At 36.4% G+C, this 22328-nt stretch overlaps 1 protein-coding gene across 1 annotated transcript; it reads left to right on the forward strand.

Moving 5' to 3' along the window:
• The first annotated feature begins 648 nt into the window (after positions 1-648).
• Positions 649-10664, forward strand: LOC126814895 (aspartate aminotransferase, mitochondrial). The gene is made up of 11 exons (XM_050540343.1): positions 649-760; positions 3052-3208; positions 3354-3482; positions 3943-4002; positions 5635-5708; positions 6306-6393; positions 6541-6609; positions 7847-8033; positions 8324-8489; positions 8841-8991; positions 9323-10664. Exons 1-11 carry the CDS (start codon positions 681-683, stop codon positions 9443-9445), a joined length of 1284 nt encoding a protein of 427 aa, XP_050396300.1. The 5' UTR covers positions 649-680; the 3' UTR covers positions 9446-10664.
• Positions 10665-22328: the final 11664 nt, after the last annotated feature.

Here is a 22328-nt window from a genome sequence, read left to right on the forward strand (position 1 = left end):
TATCTATTTATATGTTGGTAATTACACAACATCTTCAGGTTCAAGCAGTACGCGTCCGTTTATGCTGCTGATGCCTCTCTGGAACTCTTTAATCGGACATTACTTCAGGCTAGGGTATACTTATTAAGAAATACTCGGATTTTCACATAAGTCATTCAAAGTTGAAGCGCATCTAAAGACGATTGCGGCTGTATAGATCGGCAAACAATAGTCATTCAAATAGTAGATACAGAACGATATGGAAATTACTAAATGCTCATTATGATATCCGTGTCGCACTAGAGACTGTACGACTATGTACGTGCCATTGTCATTGATCCTGAAGGTGTTATTATGTTACGAACACATAGGAGCTTTGGATGGGCTGTATAAACGAACAAATGAATATCTTTATTCTGCAAGTTTATCATTAAATAATGCCCAAATTATACAGCTTAAAACATCGTTTGAGACGTGTTCGATTGTATTATCTCGAGCGCTCGACTTAACTATCTCAAGCGCTCGACTTAATATCTCAAGCGCTAGAGATATTATTATTTTTTTTTTTTCTTTCGTGTCCTAAATCAGCCACCGTATTCATTCATTTTTTTACAAGGGTTAAGAATTCGGTCTGAATCCAATATGCTAGTCGGAGATTGTCTCCCCTTCACAAAATCTCTTCGTCCTTGAACTTTTCTAAGATGGCTCTGTCACAGACCTTACGAGTTGTTGCTAGTAAAAAGTTATTTAACAATAATACTAGTTTGATTGCAAGACACTCGTGAGTATTAACAACAAATAGACTTGATGTTCATAACAGAATTTATAATTGCGATAGCCTATCTTTTCTTTCATTTGTGATACACGTGGGTGTCATTGTTACTCAAGTCAAAGACTTTAGTAAGACCCGACTCGGTTGGTAATTCTAATTCTTCTTCCCAGTGTGTATTTGTTATGCTTTTTTGTGAGAGACTTTTGCTGCTGTAGAAGAAACTTCAGTGTTGTGCACAAGAGATTGCACCAATCGGTCTACGTCTGTCTATGTCTATATTGTGGCAATAGAGGCTAAACAATGCAACTGCTGGTAGAGTGCTTGATATTGACCCATGAAGGACAAACTTAGTCCGCAGCGTGCATAAAATACCTAGTCCTTAGCGTGAATAAAATACCTGTTAGTTATAATTATGAAGTTCTAATTTAACAGTCTTGAAATAATCACTTTAATCATTAACCAATCGAATTATCATTTTAACTACACGTGATACAGGTTTCAGTTTTCTCAGAAAATATTGACAAATGAGGATTATGATATTTAGCTACCCTACCGGATCATGTCTCTCTATAGTCCTATTCAAAGAAATTTGAATTAAACACATTGGTGTTGACTCCACAATACTAAAACATTTTTAGGTAAAAGGATACTTTTAATTTTTAAACCTATATTTATCAAAAAATAAATACATTGTTAGGCACATTAATCTGGCTCAAATTCAGATTAAGGGGAGGGGGTGGGTGGGATGGTCTAGTCGTCTAGAGTTTCACGCTTCAAGCTGTAATTTAGTCTTATATAGCTGGCCTGTCACCTCTGGCTTGGGGTTGTGGTTTTGATCCCTGGTTTCAGCGTTAGTGACACGGAGAGAGGGGTACCTTCTCAACCTCGTGGGCTTACTCCGGTTACTCTAAAACTAAACACTCCAAATTAGATAACAAGTTTTTTGTTTTTATCCCTGTGTATTAGTATTTCAATATATATTTTACTCTAAATTCTTAGCAGGTCTTATAATTTATTTGAGTCACGTGCATATTGAATCATCCAACGTTGCCCCATCCACCCACATTCTATGATTATGTGAAATGAAGTAAGCAAGTATCGACCTTTTCTTGATACTGATGTTAGCTAACACTTGAGTTTGTTTCTTTCTGTAATCTAATGTGTAATTTAACACTTTACATAGCCTACATGTATGTTATGTTCACCTATATAGTATATAATATATGTTTGTTTACATGTAAGCTTATAAGCTTATCATTTATGTACTGTTATCTTGTTTTTGAGAAGATGATTTATATTATATAAGCAGTATCCCATGAATAAAATATTGTTTGAATAGGAGAAAAAAAAACAACCAGATAATAGCTCAATACCACCGAATACCCATCCTTGGTATCCCAAGTGGTGAGTGGTATTGTTCCATTCTACTTCTACTCCACTAACCTCTAGATTCATCCCGTCTTTATTAGACCAGTCGAAGCAGAACAGTAGGACGTAAAACTTCATTTCATTTCTCAGGGTCCATTCACTGGGTTTTCACGAATTCATATTATCTGCACTTGATTGTAGGTTGATTCTACAAACCAATCAAAAAAATATTGTTTACATTCACCACAATAATCTCAGTTGCAATAAAATGCCAGTTACTTCCCTTTGCCCACTCAATTGGTTGAAAAAAATTAGCACAAGTATCAACGGCATTTAATTTGACTGTGTCTCCCCATGTATGGACAGAGAGATTATCGGAGTAGAACGGAACAATACCATTGAGGATGCTGAATACCATCTCATATTCATCAAATACCAGTACAATTACTGCAGCAAATCTGCAATAATTTGCAGAAAGCAATGAATGAAGTTGAAATGAGAAAAAAAAGTTTTCTTTGTTAGATATTTTGGGCATTTATCATTTTATTAGTTTTGTAATCATTAAATATCACTAAATGATTCTTAAAATATAAGCTTACATATTATTACATTTAATAATAAGATGTACCATTCTCCCATGCAAGTCTCGCAATCCAGCATTCATGTGAACTGCAAGGGATGACGACTCTGCTGGGGAGAATGAAGATGACGAGTAGTCTGATTAGTCTGAGAAAGGAACTAGACACTTTAAAGGCAATAGACTGAATAGAATATGTTGCAATATACAATGATACACAGGAACCTTAATTAAATCACACCTTGTCAGATTTAGTTCCATTTTTATTCTGAGGGAGCTGTAAACAGCAGTACCAGGGCATCATTGTCTATCAATTTCTAACTGTACCTAATGGGTCTGATAATTATGTTTACAGATCAATATGGTCGAATGTAGAAATGGGCCCACCAGATGCTATTCTGGGAGTGACAGAAGCCTTCAAGAAAGATACCAACCCCAAAAAGATGAATTTGGGTGTTGGTGCCTACAGAGATGATCAGGGTAAACCATTTATATTACCAACAGTAAGAAAGGTATGTGTGTCAACTTTCATTAAGAGACAATATCAATTCCACCTCAATAATTAATTTGAGTAACTGGCAATCTTTGTGAAATTTTATGTAAATTTATGTATAGTTCAATGTATAGAGTAATATTTGATATATTTATTTTTTATAGGCTGAAAAAATTATTTTCGAATCCGGTCTAGACCATGAATATGCAACAATTATTGGTACTCCTGATTTTTGTAAGGCATCTGCCCTACTAGCTTTCGGAGATAATAGCAGTGCTGTACAGAATAATTTGGTAAATATTTAATTTGTTTCCATCTACTGCTAGTTTTTGATATTGTACTTGTAACCAATTTTATTCAAAATGCTAAAACTAACATGATGATTCATATGACATGAACACACAGACTCTTATAGACAGCACAGTTGATAAGCAATATAGTCGCCAGTCTTTTGTTGCTTTATATTGCAAGTTTGTTTTTGAAAATCAGAAAGACTTTCTGTGACAAATGGTTTTTCAAACACACACAGAGGGTGATATTCAGCCAAAGACATTTTGTGTTTGAAAGACTACAGTCGCTTTATATGTACTTGGTAATGGTATCAATTTTGACATAATCATAAAAGGGTAAACCCTGTCATTATAGTGATTGACAATATGCTGGGTTTTTTTATTATTGGTCAATCTAAAGTCAGAAATCTGTAAGATTATGTTCCAAAACAAAGGACTCAAAACTTTTTTTCTCTCCCTCTAGAATGCAACAGTTCAAGGTATCTCAGGAACTGGTTCTCTTAGAATTGGGGGCAGTTTCTTTGTAAGTAGATTTTTATTTCTATTGATGTTCCTTTTCTCTTTTATTGAAAATATAACATAAATGGCACTAGCTCACTAAGTTGGAGGTGAATGTTCCCTAAGATTTTCTAGTCTTCCTACGGTTAGGACTTTTTGTTATTCGAATAGCCGTAGCTATTAACCGGTTAGTAACCGTTAACCGTATGGTATCAATTTCAAACATAAAACATAACATGTCAGGAGGTGCAAGTCATTACTCGTGCGCACGCTATACTTGCCTAAAAGGCATTACATGTGCAAAAATTTCAGGAATTTTTTCAGACATGTACAATTCTTTAATGAAACTTTAAACTATCAAAGGCCGTAGTTAATTGTTTACCTAGTTAACTTGGTTCATTTGAAACATTTTTTAATTCAATATATATCTACGATAATATACAAAACAATACTCTGTTTACCTTCGTACGTGACAGATGGCGATAATATTACGTTTACACAATGTTGTTACTAAGAATAGAATAATGTAAATTGGAAGGCGTCTATTGATTGGACAATAAAGAAATAATTCCTCGCTTGCAAGTAGAATTTTTATGATTGGTTAATTTAACTAAAAACGAAAGTGGAATTCTTGCGAGAAATTACGAGATATGAAACGTGTTGAATGTCGTAACGAATCTAGTATAATGTCATTTTCTAGCCTTTATGATTATATTTTGAATGGTGGTTACGTTTTTAAGTTAATAATAAACAAGGTAGAATATAGTTAGAAATGCTGAGAAGTATTTAGATTGGATTAACAATAGCTAAAGTTAGAACAAGGTCCGTTGACTTTGCCGTACGACTACAACGAGTGCTATTAATAGTATTGTTTTTTTAGCAGTTGACATTGTAGGACGACTTACATTCTAAGATTTTCAAACATCAAATACAAAATGACGACGGGCAAGTTTTGTTATAAAGAGGAATATAATCATCCACAACTCTATGTAATGGGGGACATCTCCGAATAACTGTACCGTTGAATTCGAACCGTTTAACCGTCCAGTTCTAACCGTTTACGGCTATCCGACTAGTCGTAGGAGCACTTCTTGTTTCCCCTTGTTAGTGATGCAGGAAAGTGGGCTTCTAGTTGTTGGGTTGCATCGAAAAACTGAGGTCTCATATACACCATTAGCTGATCCTTAAGGATTCCATATCAGTTGGAAATTGAAATAAGAGTTAGTGGTGCCTCTGTAAGGGCCTAATTGTCCTAAGAACACAATGCATGTCTTCATTAAAGGACTATATTGGTGACAATCATTATTACATATTTGTCGGTGTATATGTTGTCACTCCAGTCAGTTATACAGAAGGATAATTTGTTTTTTTCCTTTTGCTTTCGTTGCGTCCGTTTCTTCAAACCTTCATTACGCATCTATCGTAGCAATGATCTCTGTGTTAAAATAATATTTGGAACGTGTTTAACCAGTTATAATGACTTGACACGAATATTGTCCTTTAACCCAGATGGTGCAGACGTTAAACCTCATTTCATTTCCATTATTAAATCATTGTGGCATATATCTTTAAAATAGAACACTTGTTGATATGGCTATGGATAAACTTAATGGGAATAGATTGTCATTCTAATATTATAATCATCTGTTATTTTCAGGCAAAATGGTATACAAAAGGTAAAGATTTCTATATCCCTTCACCATCTTGGGGTAACCACACTCCCATCTTTAAGTAAGTCTTAGCAAATCATTCATTCCTTTTGCTTCAAGGCCAATTAAATTCTTATTTCCATAAGAATACACATTGGGTCAGACACAGAGCTACTCCTTGTCCCATCATGTATTATTGCTAGTTGGCGATCAAAACAATAAAAATTTATGAGAGTCCTTATGGTCTAAAATATACGATTTTCTCTCTCCCCTTTTATTTATTGGAGTGTTATGAAATGAAATGAAATGGTGTTTAACGTCCTGCTGCTCTGCACCGAAATGGGCTAATGAAGACGGGCATACGCCATACAGTATGCTATGAGGGAAATTTTGCCCGGACAGCGGAACTACAGCCTTCTCTTATATCAAATTCCAATTGTCAAGGGATCTTTTACTAGTATGCCAATGTGTACATGTAGACAGCTTTTCTTGTCAGGCCCTCCGTCCTGCATCACTGACAAGTGGGAAACACGCCGGAAAATTGGGATCAACTTTCTCAGCCAATGCAGGGATCGAACACCCGACATCCAGACTAGCGAGCCAGCATCTTACCCACTTAGCCAACGTGATCCCCTGGAGTGTTATGCAAAGTGATGAAGATTTTCATCCTATTTTTCAGACATTCTGGATTAAATGTCAAATCATATAGATATTATGAACCTAGCACATGTGGATTTGATTTCAAAGGTGCTATAGAAGATATTTCTGTAAGTAACCATACATATTTTTACTTACAACAGGAGAAATGTTTATACATAAAAATATTAATTATTAAGAATACAAACTCTTTTAATATCAAATCATATTAGTCATTTATTTATTTCATACACCAACAAATTTCTTTTTCATTACAGAAAATCCCAGAAGGGGGTGTTGTTGTTTTACATGCATGTGCACATAATCCTACTGGTGTTGATCCAAAGGTAAACATAGACAAGACTAAATTCTTCTTATGAATATTTATTGAACTCGATAAATTCGTTTAAAAATCCTTTTGTTACTTGTTAACATTTCTATTACAGGGATGTGCCCAGGATTTTGGAGGGTGGCGTGGTCTTTTATGAAAATTCAACCCTTCTTGGTGTATTTTCAGAGCATCTGCTGCCTTTTGTATTTGCTTCTGTGCAAATCAAATTTCCATTTATGTATTCAAATTTTTACCAAATTCAAAAAGAACTGTTTCAAAGTCAAAAGCCTTTCGTTCTTATTAGTGATAAGTGAACAAGTAAAACAGTATGCTCGCCTTGCCGCCTAATTTATTTTTTTGTGGCAAGTGTAAATAAAAAGGGCTGTAGCCCAGCTGTCTCTAGGATTTAGTTTAGATTCGGTAGAATTAACGGTAGAATGAGTACATTAAAAATTGATTGTAAAACCGAAAGTACGACATCCAAACCTTTAACATTGGAGTACCATTAATTAGTCTGGGTGACCTATTTATGGCAAATATACAAATTTAAAGACCGTAGAATTGTAAAATGAATAGACCTACACAACTTCTAAAAATAAATAAACAAAATACCAATATTTCTTTCTTTAATCTAATTTGGGATGATTGCGTCTACTACGGCACACAAAAATAAATTATGCCGTGGCAGACATGGTTTGCGTCGGCGTTTACCATGGCTTTGCCGTTTGCTGTGGTAAATTTCGAGCGCTGAATTTATGTACAGAGAAGAACGAAGGTGTTTAAATACGACTGGGCGGCTTTGTTCGATTTTTTCTTTGTGCTGGGCGGCAAAAAATAGTGCTGCCCGGCGTGGGCACATCCCTGCTATTATAGTCTATTGTAATAATATAACTGTGTCCTATTGAAACGGAGCCCAAGTACCGGTAATGAAAAGGTTAATCGATTGTCATCTGACGTACTTGTAGTTATCTGGTATCCACTTGCATGAAATACCATGTTGATAATTATATTATATTGCATTAGTTACTACTATATTATGCCTCATGTACTGAACTCAAAATTTAATTAAAATTGTATTTCATTCAAGTGTAATTTTAGTTTGACATGAAGATTCAACTACCAGTATTTATGAATAGTCCTATTTTGGTCATTGTAATTGGCTAAATCATTTTTGCCCAAGTCAAAACACCTGATGGGGTGTGGTGGACAAGTTTACAGGAAACTAATTAGTATTTTTATATCTTGTCTTGTAGCCTGAACAGTGGAAGGAGATATGCCAAGTTATGAAAGACAAGAAACTTTTTCCATTTTTCGACATGGCGTATCAAGGTTTTGCAAGTGGTGATATTAATAAAGATGCTTTTGCTGTTCGTCATTTCCTTGAGCAAGGTCACCAAATAGCCTTATGTCAGTCCTATGCTAAAAATATGGGTCTTTATGGTATGTATCATAACAGATTGTATATAGTCAGACTGAAGCGGGAGAATTGGATGGCCTAATGCTACTGGGTGTGCTGTAGATCATAAGGTCTGTCATTGAGTCGGTTTTTTCCTGGTCCTCCCACCGATAAATACCCCTAAAACAAATTATTGAAATGAAATTGTACCTATTAGTCCTGATTGGTTGTTAATCTTTCTCTTTCTCTCGCTCTCTGAAATTTACATTTATCTGATTTTGGAAAGTAATAGGTACTGGTATTACCAATATATTGTAAGACTCTTTTCTATTAGGTGAACGAGCTGGTGCTTTTACTATTGTTTGTGGGTCAGCTGAAGAAAAAGAACGAGTAATGTCACAGATTAAGATCATTATTCGTCCTATGTATTCCAATCCTCCCATACATGGAGCCAGATTAGTTTCAAAAATTCTTAATACACCTGATCTCAGATCAGAATGGTAAGTCATATTGTGATGTGATACTAGATATGGACGCTTTCATTATGTAAATCGTTTTTGGTGATCTCTTTTGGGGTCTTGATAATATCTATATTTTACTTAGGAATCATAAGTCATACTTATATTTTACTACAGAATCATCTATTAAACATTTATTTTACTAAAAACTCGTAAAAAAAACAATACTAAAGAATTATAAAATAATGTATACTTTACTAATTATAAATAATCATCAATAAAACTTAAATCATCAATAAAATTTATATTTGACTAAAAATAATTACCATTAAAACTTGGACTTAAAAAATCAACCTTTTGTGTTACTATGTTTGCTTTATTATTATTTTAAAGGTTAAAAGATGTAAAGGGTATGGCTGATCGTATTATTAGTATGAGAACACAATTACAAGATAATTTAAAGAAAGAAGGTTCATCTCACAACTGGCAACATATCACTGATCAAATTGGCATGTTCTGTTTCACTGGACTTAAACCTGATCAGGTAAGATAGTACATTGGTAGTTATTTATATTTTAATTCTGATACTTTTCATAAGTTTCAATATAACATGAATTTGCTGTTCAATTATAATAAATATGCAACCCACATTAACAGACGCAATAAGAACTCACAGTTTTGATTATTAATCTGATTTAATTATATTCCTTAGAATTCGTAGTAAGTCTTACTATAACATTGGGTTGTGTTTCATATTCTGCCCTTTGAAATGTTACATTATCATTAACAAAGTATTATAGAACACCTTCATTATAACACTGTTTATCATAGCGGTATTTATATCATATTTAAATGTTTTCTTTCTGTATTTACAGGTTGAGCGATTAACAAAAGATTTTTCAATTTATTTAACTAAAGATGGAAGAATTTCTGTGGCTGGAATTGCTTCTAGTAATGTAGCATATTTGGCGCATGCCATTCACCAAGTTTCCAAATGAAAAGAAATGAGATGTATAATATAGTCAAATAATTTTATTATAATGTGGTCGTATATTGTTGTCGCCCCCGTCCGGCCTTAAGTTAATTTTAAATTTATACACAGTGTATGTGATGAAGAAGCCTATTGATTTTCAGCGATTTCCGATAATTACTGCCAGAGTTATGGCCCTTATCACGTCAAAAAAATCTTGTGGATGCTCTAGAGGCTAAAGTTAATATCCGATTGACTTTAAATTTATACACAGTGTTTAACGTCATGAGACGAAGACGCCTATTGATTTCCGATAATTACTGCCAGAGTTATGGCCCATAATCACTTTGAAAAATCTTGTGACGCTCTATAGGCTAAAGTTATCATCTGATTGACTTCAGATTAATACACAGAGTTTAAGGTCTTGAGACGAACAAGTCTATTGATTTTCAATTAATTTTGATAACTTGAACAGCTAAATCCATGATGTTAAATGTTTTTTTACTAAATGTTAGCATTGGGAAGAACTATGGGCGTATGTTTCGTTGCCTGGCAACCTATCTTTTCAGAAACCAGTTGTCAAAAATAATTCTATACCATAAACCTATAGTGTAGTAATAAGGCACCTGTCACAGAATTAAATTCAGACTTTGTCGTACAAACATTCTTCTGACTGTCACTTTGTCCAGCTCCCATATGTCTCAATTCATTATTTTCTGGCCAGATAACCTTGTTTGTAATATAGAAAAGTGCCATAATATTAAATTAAAGTTATCTTAAGTATAATGGTGAATATCTGATATGTATTTGTTTTTGTTATGTAGAAATCATAAATTATAGTAAATAGTTGTATTAACAATTTGAAATAATACTGGTGCAATTGGAACATTGGTGCGTTGTGATAATTAATTTTAAGATCAAGTGCTCAAATTATGTTTTGTTATTTAGTGAAATACTCCATTTGTTTTTAATGATTAACTGTATTATGTTATAAACAAAATATGTTAAATTTATGAAGTGGTCTACAAGATTGGATTTAAAAACTTAATTTGATATAATAAGGTTAGGGTATATAATTTAAACTTATACTTCCTGCTATTTGCTTACTACAAATTGAATACAATAATGTTGTTATAAATCTATTAATGCAAGCCATCAGTGATGTTTGTATAAATAAGACTTTATTTGTGTGATATGAAAATAGGATTTTATAATTGTGAAATAATTAAAGATAATATTTAGAAAGAGTCATTATTTTTCTTTTAACCCATCTGGGTTTTGTATATCAATTCACAGGCAATTTACATTTTCGACTTCTTAACTGATATTGGGAAATGAATTGAAAGCAGGTTAAAGTCCTACTTTTCTGCTCCACCTGGGTGAATGAAGTAGGCCATGCAATGTGCTGTGAGACAAATTTTGTCTGGACATCTGTGCTTTGGCATTCTCTTTTTTTCAAATTCCAACTTTCAAAGGTTGTGTTTAGTGTTCATGCCAATGTGAACATAGGACCTCGAATTTCCATACCACCCTAACGACTAGAAGAAGAAATTAATAGACAAAACACACCAATATGTATTTGAAATTATGCCAGTTTTGATTAGGGAGTAAGGGTTACAGAAATAAGATTCTCTAGTATAGAGGAACAGCAACTATAATACCAGAATTCAAAACACTGTTGGACTTGAAACTTAGAGCGACTCACCGATGAAGAATCAATGGGCGGATGCCGCTTCTCACCCATATACATAATTTATATGGCTAATATTTATTGTAATATAAAGAAGTAAGGCATTTTGATGGTTTTAGGCACGTACAGAAATTAACTACGAATTTAGGCGAAGTAATCTTTATTTTCGGCACATCAACCGATACAGACACGGGCGCAAATCATCTCTTTTTTTCAATCCAATATTCGCATCATGTAGGCCATGTTTGTATGTTGAATGTTGCCGCTGATTTGGGTGTATATGGATGATCAGAATATACTGTTTTACAGACCTCACAAACCATCCTACAAATGATCGACAGCAGTTGGTTTTTTGTCAGTAGCGCCCAATGTTTCGCAAAAAGTAATCGACAAAGAAAGTTAGATATATATGCATAATCTACATATCTTAATTTAAATGTTTTCATAATGGACTCATTGATGTTCATTTGGATATCCGGGCAAAAGTATCGCCCAGCTTTAAATATAGTTCTGCAAGGGCTAGAACAAATGTGTCTAAGAGGGTTTCAAACCGCAATAATGAGTTTTTTATTCATTATAAACGTATCGTAGCCAGTCCCTTGACAAGTTTACCAACCAGTTTAAAGATACATTATGGGAGATTTTTATAGAGAGTTGGCCATTCTTGCTATAACAGTTCAAAAGTAGACGATGAAAGAAGAATATATTGAAAATTTCAGTCAAATTACTTTATTCTGAACAAAGTTATCATAGTTGTAATATTTCACTAGAAATTGTAGTCAAATGTATCTTCACCTTGGCCGATCATTTGATTGACAGGCGTTAACTCCACCTACACGACAAAATAACCTGACGATCGTCGCCTTCATTTCGTCGACTTGTCGGGTCAATTATGTCGCCTTCGACTTATTCACAACCCGACGACATCGACCCACCAACACGACAAAGAGCTAAATCTGATTATTGCAAGTCTTTATTTAGACTTCAGATGTCATAGAAATTATAAATTAGATCTTTATTTACACAACAAGCACAAAATCAACTCTGTAGACCCACGGATGGCTTGGATTCGGCTTGGATTTAAACAGGATTTCATTGACTGATTAAATTTTTAAATGGCGTCGAAAGCGGAGAATAACCGTTACGTTGACTAAATGATAGAGTGTACGAAGCGAGGCCACTGTTTAGCGAGGCCGCATGTCAGTCAATTTGATTGAAAGTTCGATATATTTTGATATGAGAGTTTGGATGTCAGTATTATACGCTCTTTTGTCGCTTGCGTTTACAGAAAAATTATGGAAATTGAACATCGCATCACCCCAGTTGAATTACAGCCCCATTGGATCAGTTTCCTATTTGTCTACTTTGGGAGTTACGTAGGCCTACCAGTTACAGTACAAGAGTACACGCAGGCTAAAAAGAAGTCGGATATAATTATGCCTCATTGATTTGGTCCATTCCTTTCAAACTTTCGCTTCTTATCTATATATTAAAAGTCTTATTTTTAATTTGTAGTAAAAATAAATGTGATACGAATTGAATTGCAACCCCGTCTAAAACCGAATAGGCTAACGGTACCACAGCCATTGAAAACGTTACTTGATAATCGAGATTATGTAGGTGGAGTTAACGCCTGTCAATCAATCGATCGGCCATTCTCGGAGACGGTGAAGAGAGAGTTGACTCCTATTTCTAGTCAAAAATTACAATGGTGATAACTTTGTTCAGAATAAAGTAATTTGACTGAAATTTTCAATATATTCTTCTTTCATCATCTATTTTTGAACTGTTATAGCAAGAATGGCCAACTCTCTATTAAAATCTCCCATAATGTATCTTTAAACATACATTATGCAAGAGCTAAATCTGATTATTGCAAGTCTTTATTTAGGCTTCAGATGTCATAGAAATTATAAATTGGATCTTTATTTACACAACAAGCACAAACACAACTATGTAGACCCACGGATGGCTTGGATTTAAACAGGATTTCATTGAAAATGGCGTCTTAACCGCAGATTAACCGTTACCATGACGTCATACTCCCGGAAATTTTAGAATGGGAGCCCAAGAGGTTAGCCTAGTAAGTCTGCCGAGTATCTGGTGGTGGGTGTGGCTGTGAGGGCTGGGATTTTGGGCATGAATTCTTGGGCTAGATTAGCTCAAGTGTACCACATGAAAATGGTACAGCAGCGTAAACCTTACATCTTCAAGTATTACAAAAACATTTTGACCGACATTTCTAGTGGTGGGGTACCCCCGACAGAGTTATGTAATTGCCAGACCACAGCTAGGCTAGATTAGCTGAAATCTGTAGGCTACCACTTAAAACTGCTTTGGAGTTGTTCAGCACCACCACAGGAACCATGAATGATCACTGCCAGACAGTTTATGCGGTGGGTTACCGCACAACGAAAATACCACGCCCCCCCCCCCCCCCCCCCAACTAGGCTAGATTAGCTGAAGTCCGTACCACCTAAAAGTGCTTGGAAGTTGTTCAGCACCACCACAGAGATCCTGAATTACCACTGCCAGACAGACATTCTGTGTTTATTGCCAGAAATAATCGCACTACCCTTCAACCCAAAATGCTTTCTATAGATCCCATATTATGTAATATATGACTGGTGCAATACCCATGCTGTTAGTCTTAATTGCGAAGACATTTAAACAAAAGGATTTAATCAGGGTAGGGAGCAGGCCCGTAGCCAGCTTGCTATAGCTTCGGAGGGGCAGTGAAGTTTTTAGGGGCGGGGGGGGGGGGGGCACACCTGGCACAGTCTACAGTAGGTATTTTAGAGCTATGGTTGGCAATTTTTTTTCGGGGGGGGGGGGCAAAACATTTTTTCGGGGATTGCCCCCCCCCCCCCTTGCCCCCCTCTGGCTACGGGCCTGGTAGGGAGTCGACGTGAAACATATGTAAATCAGATGCGTGATATTTATCATTCGTGGATGTGTTGTCAGTGTGGGAAATACTGTTTTAAATGGATATATAAATACACGTATGTGCATCTCAAGAAGGCTTTGCTTCGGAACCGTTCTGTCGCCATTAAAAATCCAACATCTGTTTCACCGTAGTGATCTTGAAAAATAATCCCCGGATAATGACAGGCATTACAGATACCTGCCGTCGTATGAATCCTGAAAAATAATATTTCACCGTATCGCAACAGGTCAGTACTAAAGCTAACACTTAGTGTTGTAGGGGGTCAAATATTAAGTAAATAACCACACCAAGGGTTCAGTAAAACAGCAATTTATTACCTTATAATAAAAACCCTGAAATTATACAATTACAGTATAAATAACATAATCCAACATATAAAATCAATTCATTCATATTCATTAAAATAATATATTACATATTAACACTAAAATCTCTATTCTAACTACTACTTTTATATATACTTAGTCTATATAAATACTTTAAAGGGAAACTACCTCCTGTTAGCCCGTATGAAATATACAGACATAATCTAAATAATCTTACTAATAATAATAATGTTCTTACCCATGAAGGGGTTTTTAATAAAGTAACCAGAGTCTGGAAACAAGGTGAAGTACCTTATAGCTCTGTCTGTAATAAAATATGGGGTATTTGATATTAATTATATTATTAAAGCGAAATGCTTTAAATAGCGTTACTATTATTACTATTATAAACTGTATGCCTTGTATTTGCAGAATGTAATTAACAAAAACCAACATGTCCGCCAACTTTAACAAAGACAAATAAAATATATATAAACTTATAAAACTGATAAAACAAATAGCCACACATACCTTTAAACTGTAAACAATAAATCTGTAGATAATAATTCTTCCAATACCAAATACACACAATTGATACGAATAAATGAAACTATTGAAACTTTAAATACAAATAGGAAATACAAATCCAAGAAACCTTTGGGTCAAAGGTGAAAATTGAATCCCAGTGACCAGATGATGAACTCGAACTCACTGGTTAGAAGAGTGTACAGAACAGGATAGTTTAAAGATGCATTGATGTGTGACATATTACTTAAAATTACATTAGTATTGTGATCATATTAAAATACCCATAAACTAAATAAAATCACTCTACCACATACTCCCTCCCTTTGGGAAAATGTTGTCCCTAACATTTAAATCTAAACCATCAAACTAGTAAAACACATCCGGGAACAGACTCTTACACAAAGATGGTAATGAATTTAAAACAACTTGTAACCGATCAGGTGACAAACTCATGAAATCCGTTGGTAGAAGAGACTTCGCCAAATCCGCACGAAACTGTGGAGTAGAAGCTACTGGTTGTTGCTGCGACATGACGTAGTCGTTATACCGGGCTGGTTGTCTTCTCTCTCTTCCTGATCTTCTAGGAGTAGGATCTTCTGGCAAGTGTGATTCCTCCGATGTCTCTGAATCTGAGGCTGACGCATCAGGCCTGTCTGCATCATCTTGATGTGAATTATTAAGCTCAGATTCCACCACATCCTCTGTGACCTGTAACTCTGGTGGGCTAGCTTGGTGCAGGAAATCTGCACTTTCCACCAGATAAACAAGCTCCTCCTCGTCACTTTCTGCCTCTTCCGGTTCTGTGATTTCTGTCACCTTTGCTGGTTGCAATTTTCTCGGCTTTGGTGTTGGACCACGATGGATTGGTTCGATGGCTAGAAGACTGCTGATTGGCAAAAGGTGGTTACGGTGTAGAGTTCTCTTTCTGTTTCCACCTAATTCCTGCAACTCGTACACCGGAATGTCTTGATTGGGTCTTCTGAGGATCTTGTATGGCTTATCCTCCCACTTATCAGCAATCTTATGCCTTCTTTCCTTAAATGCCAATCGCCTAACTAAAACGGTATCGCCAGGCTCCAGGGTGTTTGTTCTAGCTCTCAAGTTGTATTTATCTTGTTGATTCTGGTGCATATTATCCACAAGGGCTGAGGCAGTTAAATACGCATGTTCCAGTCTCTCCTTCAGGGATTCAATGTATGAATGATAGCTCTTAGCGGCCTCTTTATCCCGTACGAGTCCGAGCATAACATCAACAGCTAAAATTGGCTTCCTACCAAACATTAACTCATACGGAGAATACCCTGTTGAAGAGTGTCTGGTACAATTGTAGGCATGAATCAGCGGCGCAACGTAAGACTTCCAATCAGACTTCTGCTCAGGATGTAGAGTACCTAACATGTTGAGCAAAGTCCGATTGAAACGCTCACATTGGCCATTCCCTTGTGGATGATACGGTGTTGTTCTAGATTTCTCCATCCCAGTCAGCTGGCACAATTCTTTGATCACTTTTCCCTCAAACTGTTGACCTTGGTCACTGTGTATTCGTTGAGGAATCCCGTAGTGCACAATGAAATAATCAAAGAACGCTTTAGCCGTTGTCTTGGCGGTGGTGTTTCGAACTGGAACTGCCTGAGTATACTTGGTAAAATGGTCACTGATGACAAGGATACTGTCGTAGCCTCCTTTCGACTCTTCTACGCACATATAATCCATGCAGACTAGTTCAAGTGGCTGACTGGAGGTAATGTTGGTCAAGGGGCATGTAGATGGTAAACTCTTTCTTCGGATGCAGCGTGGACAATTCTGAACGTAGCTCTCTATCATCGCTGTCATCTTGGGCCAATAAAACCGTTCTCTTGCCAAACTGATGGTACGATCCCTGCCTTGGTGTCCTAGTTCGTCGTGTACCCCTTCCATGGCTGACTTTCTATAGGCTTTAGGTAAAACCAGCTGAAGTATTTCCTCTCCTGCTACAGTAGCACGCTTGTATAAAATACCTGACTTGAGAACGAAGTGTTCAAATTCGCGGTAAAGTGCAGCTTCTTCTGGAGATGTAGGAGTGTGATTAGCAGGTCTTCCATGCTCTATATGTTGACACAACTGAAACAGTAAGGGATCCTGATGTTGGTTCTTCTGCCACTCTGCGACACTTGCTAAAGGTGTGGTGATGTTTAGAATATCTGTTACCACCTGATGAGACATGCTCACAGTCTGAATGTAGCCATCGTCCAAGTCGATGTTCTTTATGGCTTCTACCACATCCTGGTTGACTTCTATGAAATCTCCTTTCATATTCCGACTCAAAGCATCAGCATCCATGTTCTTCTTTCCAGCTCGGTATCGTATGTTGAAGTTATAGTTGGTGAGGGCAGCTAACCAACGATGTCCTGTGGCATCCAACTTCGCTGTTGTAAGGATGTATGTGAGAGGGTTGTTATCAGTGTAGACTGTAAAATAGTTGTTGAACAGATATTGGTGGAATTTCTCTGTTACAGACCACTTTAATGCCAAAAATTCCAGTTTGTGTGCTGGGTAGTTACGTTCCGACCGGTTCAGACTTCTACTGGCATAGGCAATCACCTTCTCTAAGCCATTATGTTCCTGGTAGAGTACTGCTCCAAGTCCTAAACCACTGGCATCTGTGTGTAAAATAAAAGGCTTTGAAAAATCAGCATACGCAAGAACTGGTGGCTCCACTAATGATGTTCTTAACCTCTCAAATGCCGCTTGTTGTTCTTTCTCCCATTTCCATTCTTTCTTTTCCTTCTCCTGTACTCTTCTCCCCCTCTTCTTTTTAGTTGGACCTCCAACTAACAGATCATTTAGTGGTTTGGCAATCTTCGAAAAATCCTTAATAAATCTTCGGTAATATCCTACAAATCCAAGGAATCTACGAAGTTCATCAACATTGGTAGGAGCAGGCCAAGATTCAACTTTATCGGTCTTCTTTGGGTCTGTGCAAACACCATCTTCAGACACAATATGGCCGAGATACTTCACTTTCTCCTTAAAGAACTCACATTTTTTCGGTGATAACTTGATGCCATGTTCTTTCAGCTTCTCAAACACTTTAGATAACCTGTCAAGGTGCTCCTCATACGTCTTACTGAAGATAATAAGATCGTCGATGAAAATAGCACAGATCTTCTAATCAAGGTCTCCCAGGCAATCTTGCATAAGTCGTTGATACGTGGCTGGTGCGTTCGTTAGCCCAAAAGGAAGTCTCTGGTACTCGTAAAATCCTAGAGGTCCGACAGTAAAAGCTGTTTTAGGAATATCTGCTTCCTCAATGCTGACCTGATGGTAACCACTCTTCATATCAACAACACTAAAGTATTTGGAACCGGCTAAGTTGTCTAACATTTCCTCGATGCGGGGTAAAGCATAGGCATCACGTATGGTCTTCTTATTCAGCATTCTGTAATCGACGCACATACGTAGTGATGAATCTTTCTTTCTTGCCAACACTATTGGTGATGCGTAAGGGCTATGACTCTTCCTGATTATTCCCGCTTCCATCAAATCTTGAAGGTGGTCTTTCACTTCTTCGTACATCCCAGGTGGTATTCTTCGATGTGGTTGTTTAAAAGGAACATTATCAGTCAGGTTGATCTCATGTTTCACCAGGCTTATGCTTCCTATATCATTATCACTCTGCGAAAAGATAGACGACCATTCAAGAAAGTAGTTCTTGAAGGAATGGAGTTGGTCAGAAGTCAACGCTGAAGAAGCAAAGTCCATCTGATCAAGGAAAGTACCAGTAGTTGGGGTGTCTGTGTTACATGATGGCAAAACACTATTCACTGACGTCTTCCGAACTAGGTCTACTACTTGAAGTTCACAAAGGATACTGTGTGGGTAAATTCTCACTGGTGACAAGGATAGATTTGACACACGAACGATAACTTCTTTCTCCTCTTCCCCTGGATATACCTCCAAAACGGTAGGCGTCACTTCAATCGAAGTCGATATCAGGGAATCGGGTGAATTCTGGAAAATCAAACGTTGCCGATGGTTTAAATTCAAATCCTTGATCTTTCCCACAAGACACACTGATCTGTTACAACCCAGCCTTATTGGTAATTCTTCTGAGCACCTTACAACTCCAACTTTTCCATCCAATTGTTTCTCCTGCACTTGCATGCATCTAAAAGTAAAATTCCAAATTTCCGGCAACACTGACTGGTTGAGGTAGTTGTGGCCATGAACTGCTAGAAGTTGATTCAGCATGGGCTTAAGCACATTGGTTCCTACAAGAGCTGGTGTTGTAGCATGGAACGACGTATCTGGAACCACAAGAAACAAACAGTCGATGGCTTCTGACTCTAAACTGGGAATCTTGACTGTAACTGAAATACATCCTAGGTATGGTAAACTATGGCCACCGGCACTTTCAATCAGAAGCAACTGGTCCAGTGGAGTCATCACGCAATCTTCTGACTGTATATATTTCTCGTAAAACGACTGACACAACGTTGAGATGGTAGACCCTGTATCCAATAAGGAGGAACACACTCTATCGTTTATCTCTATACCAGTCGTGTTGCTGTGTCCAATAACTTTCTTGGGACTGGAACTACAAATGTCATCTGGCTGTCCCTCGACAGAGACATTTCCTAGTTTAAATCACCAGGCAAAATCATCCGGCAACCCAAAGCAATATGACCCTGTTGTCCACATCTGTAACAGCGGAAATTGTCGGGTACAGGTTGGCGCTGCGTAGACATTCGTGATGGAGTATGACGTGGTGGTAGTGGTGTTGATGCCTGAGAAGGTAAAAATGATGATGTTGATGGTCTTTCCTTCTCCTTTTTCATCTCCTTCATCTCTTTCTGTAGCGATTGCACTGACGCAGTTAAAGTAGTCACTAGTGTTCTCAAATCGTCCTCTGCAGGTTGCTGTACCATCTTCATGTGTGATCTGGTAGGAGGCTTAGCAGGAGTAGGCGATGAGGCTACGGCAGTATCCCGTTCTATTCGGCGCACTTCTCTTAGCAGATCATCAAAATCCATAATTCTGTCAAACTTGTGAGCTGATCTGTCTTTTAAATCTTGGTGTAAACCGCTCCAGAACTTTGATTTCAGCTTGGTATCGAATGTCTCGATGTCAACCTCACCTTCTTCTTTGGCTTTATCCAATAAATCTTCGATTCTGCAGGCCCACTTCGAAACTGACTCACCAGGTGCTTGGGTAGCAGAGTAAAACTGTGAAAGAAGACACTGGCCTTGTTCAACTTCTCCAAATCTGCTCTGTAGCTTATCTAACAAAGTTCTTGTTGAAACACTGTGTCCCAGTCGCATTGACACTCTAGCAGCTTCCCCTTTCAGAGATTTCATGACCGCTAACTTGATTGAATCTGATGAATGCTGTCTGTCCTTCATTAAACTCAATACTTCGAATCTCCAAAGATCAAATGACGTATCACCCTTCGTCGTTGGATCTCCTGAGAAAGTAGATACTCTGGGCAGCTGTGGAACAAACTTAAATCTGTCTGCGGCTGGTGGTGATGAATTTGTTGGTAGTTGACCTTGTTGATGTTCTACTCGTTCTTCAGGTGTTTCGTCTTTAATCCTACCCTGTGACTTCAGATATCCAAACATCCAGTCAATCAAATGTTCTGGCGATTCTGTTTTCGCCTTAACACCCATATTTGAAAATGCGTCGATTAAATTCTGTTTTTCCTGTTCCGACAAGGAGTTATCAGGATTCTCGCGAGTTCCACCTGTTGCCATCTTTACGCAAAACACAAAGTTATCAAAATCTAAAACGCAAAATATGAAGATACATGCAATCCAAATAAAAATACAACACGTTGTTCCCTGAAGTATGAAGTACACTAAAACTGGAATCAGGAAACGACAAACACTAATGCTGGATCTGTTCGCTAATAGTACACACTGTAAAATACATCAGTTGATAATCAAACGACCAACTAAGAACAACAAAACACAATGAAATCAAAACGGTATAAACTGAAAATAATTTCGAAACAAAATTCGAAATACTAAACTGACAAATAAATCCCACAATCAAATCAAAACACTATTCAATAATGACATCAATATTCAATCCCAACCCTCAATATAAATCAAATAAATATATAAGTGCAGGTTGTTAGTTAGTGATTAAGTGCAGTGGTATAAGACGGAAATGAAGACGGAAAAAAAAATACAGATCAGAGTGGAATATATACTTCAGAAGACAAAAACTTCCATATAAATACAAGAAAATATACTTTTCAAATGTTTAAGTACAAAATGAAAAGTCGAAACAAAATAAACGATGATGAAATATCAACACAACAAGAATGCTGAAAATCAAAACATGAAAATAAATTCCCACAAACTAAAGTCCAAACTTCAATACACCAAACCCAAACTTCAATACACAAAACTTTCAATCGATAATGAACTCAAATGTAAACAAAACCTTTGACCTCAAACACAATTTCAAATACTGAAAAGTTTACGAAGTTACAATTTCAAAAGTCAAAATCCAAAATCTGAAAATCAAAATCCAAAATCTGAAAATCAAAATCCAAAATCTGAAAATCAAAATCCACAAATTGAAAGTAAAGACCAAAGTTAAATTTACAAAGTCTGAAAACAAAATACTAATTCTGAAAAACACAATTAATTCTGAAAACAATCACTAATTTTAAAACACCAATTTATAAGTATAGTATAAATTTATTGAATGTTTGTAGTGTGTACTAACGTTTATTTCCTAATGTAAATGTAGAATGTTTTTTTATTTTAAAACAAATATGTATGCAAACTTACAGGAAGTGAATAAAATGGGTAAACAGGAAGTTGCTAAATGTAGGTGAACAGGACAGGAAGTATCTAATGTAGGTTAACAGGAAGTAGCTATAAATAAATATGTCAACAGGAAGTTGAAAATGTGAACAAAATGGCCAAAGTTTTATGTACCCAAAATTTCAAATGCTCTCTAATTTTCACTAAATAGAACTTGAGTTCAAATAATAAAGGTTTACTGAATATACCTAGCAGAAAATATTATATTTATATATATTCTAATTAATATAGTAATTACCGGTACCTAGTAAATCTAAACTTACTTAAGTAAATAAAAATATAATAAAGCTTACTGTGAAGGGAGATAATTCACACATCAATACATATATATATATGAAAATTAAATAAGTTGTAACGAACCTTATATATAGACATCCTTATAATAATCCACATATGAAACAACACAGAAATGAATACACAAATAAAGTTAATGTCACTGCACTGCCACTATCTGTTGAAATTGAAGATCTCGCGAACGCGCACGCGTGTGAGCTCACTGTTATGTTGAGATGTTTGATCAATTCACACCAGTACTGTTGTTTTTTTTTTCTGTTTACCATTAGTCCCTTATCGGGCTCCAAATGTTGTAGGGGGTCAAATATTAAGTAAATAACCACACCAAG

Source organism: Patella vulgata, chromosome 3, assembly GCF_932274485.2.
Source record: "Patella vulgata chromosome 3, xgPatVulg1.2, whole genome shotgun sequence".
Taxonomy (NCBI): domain Eukaryota; kingdom Metazoa; phylum Mollusca; class Gastropoda; family Patellidae; genus Patella; species Patella vulgata.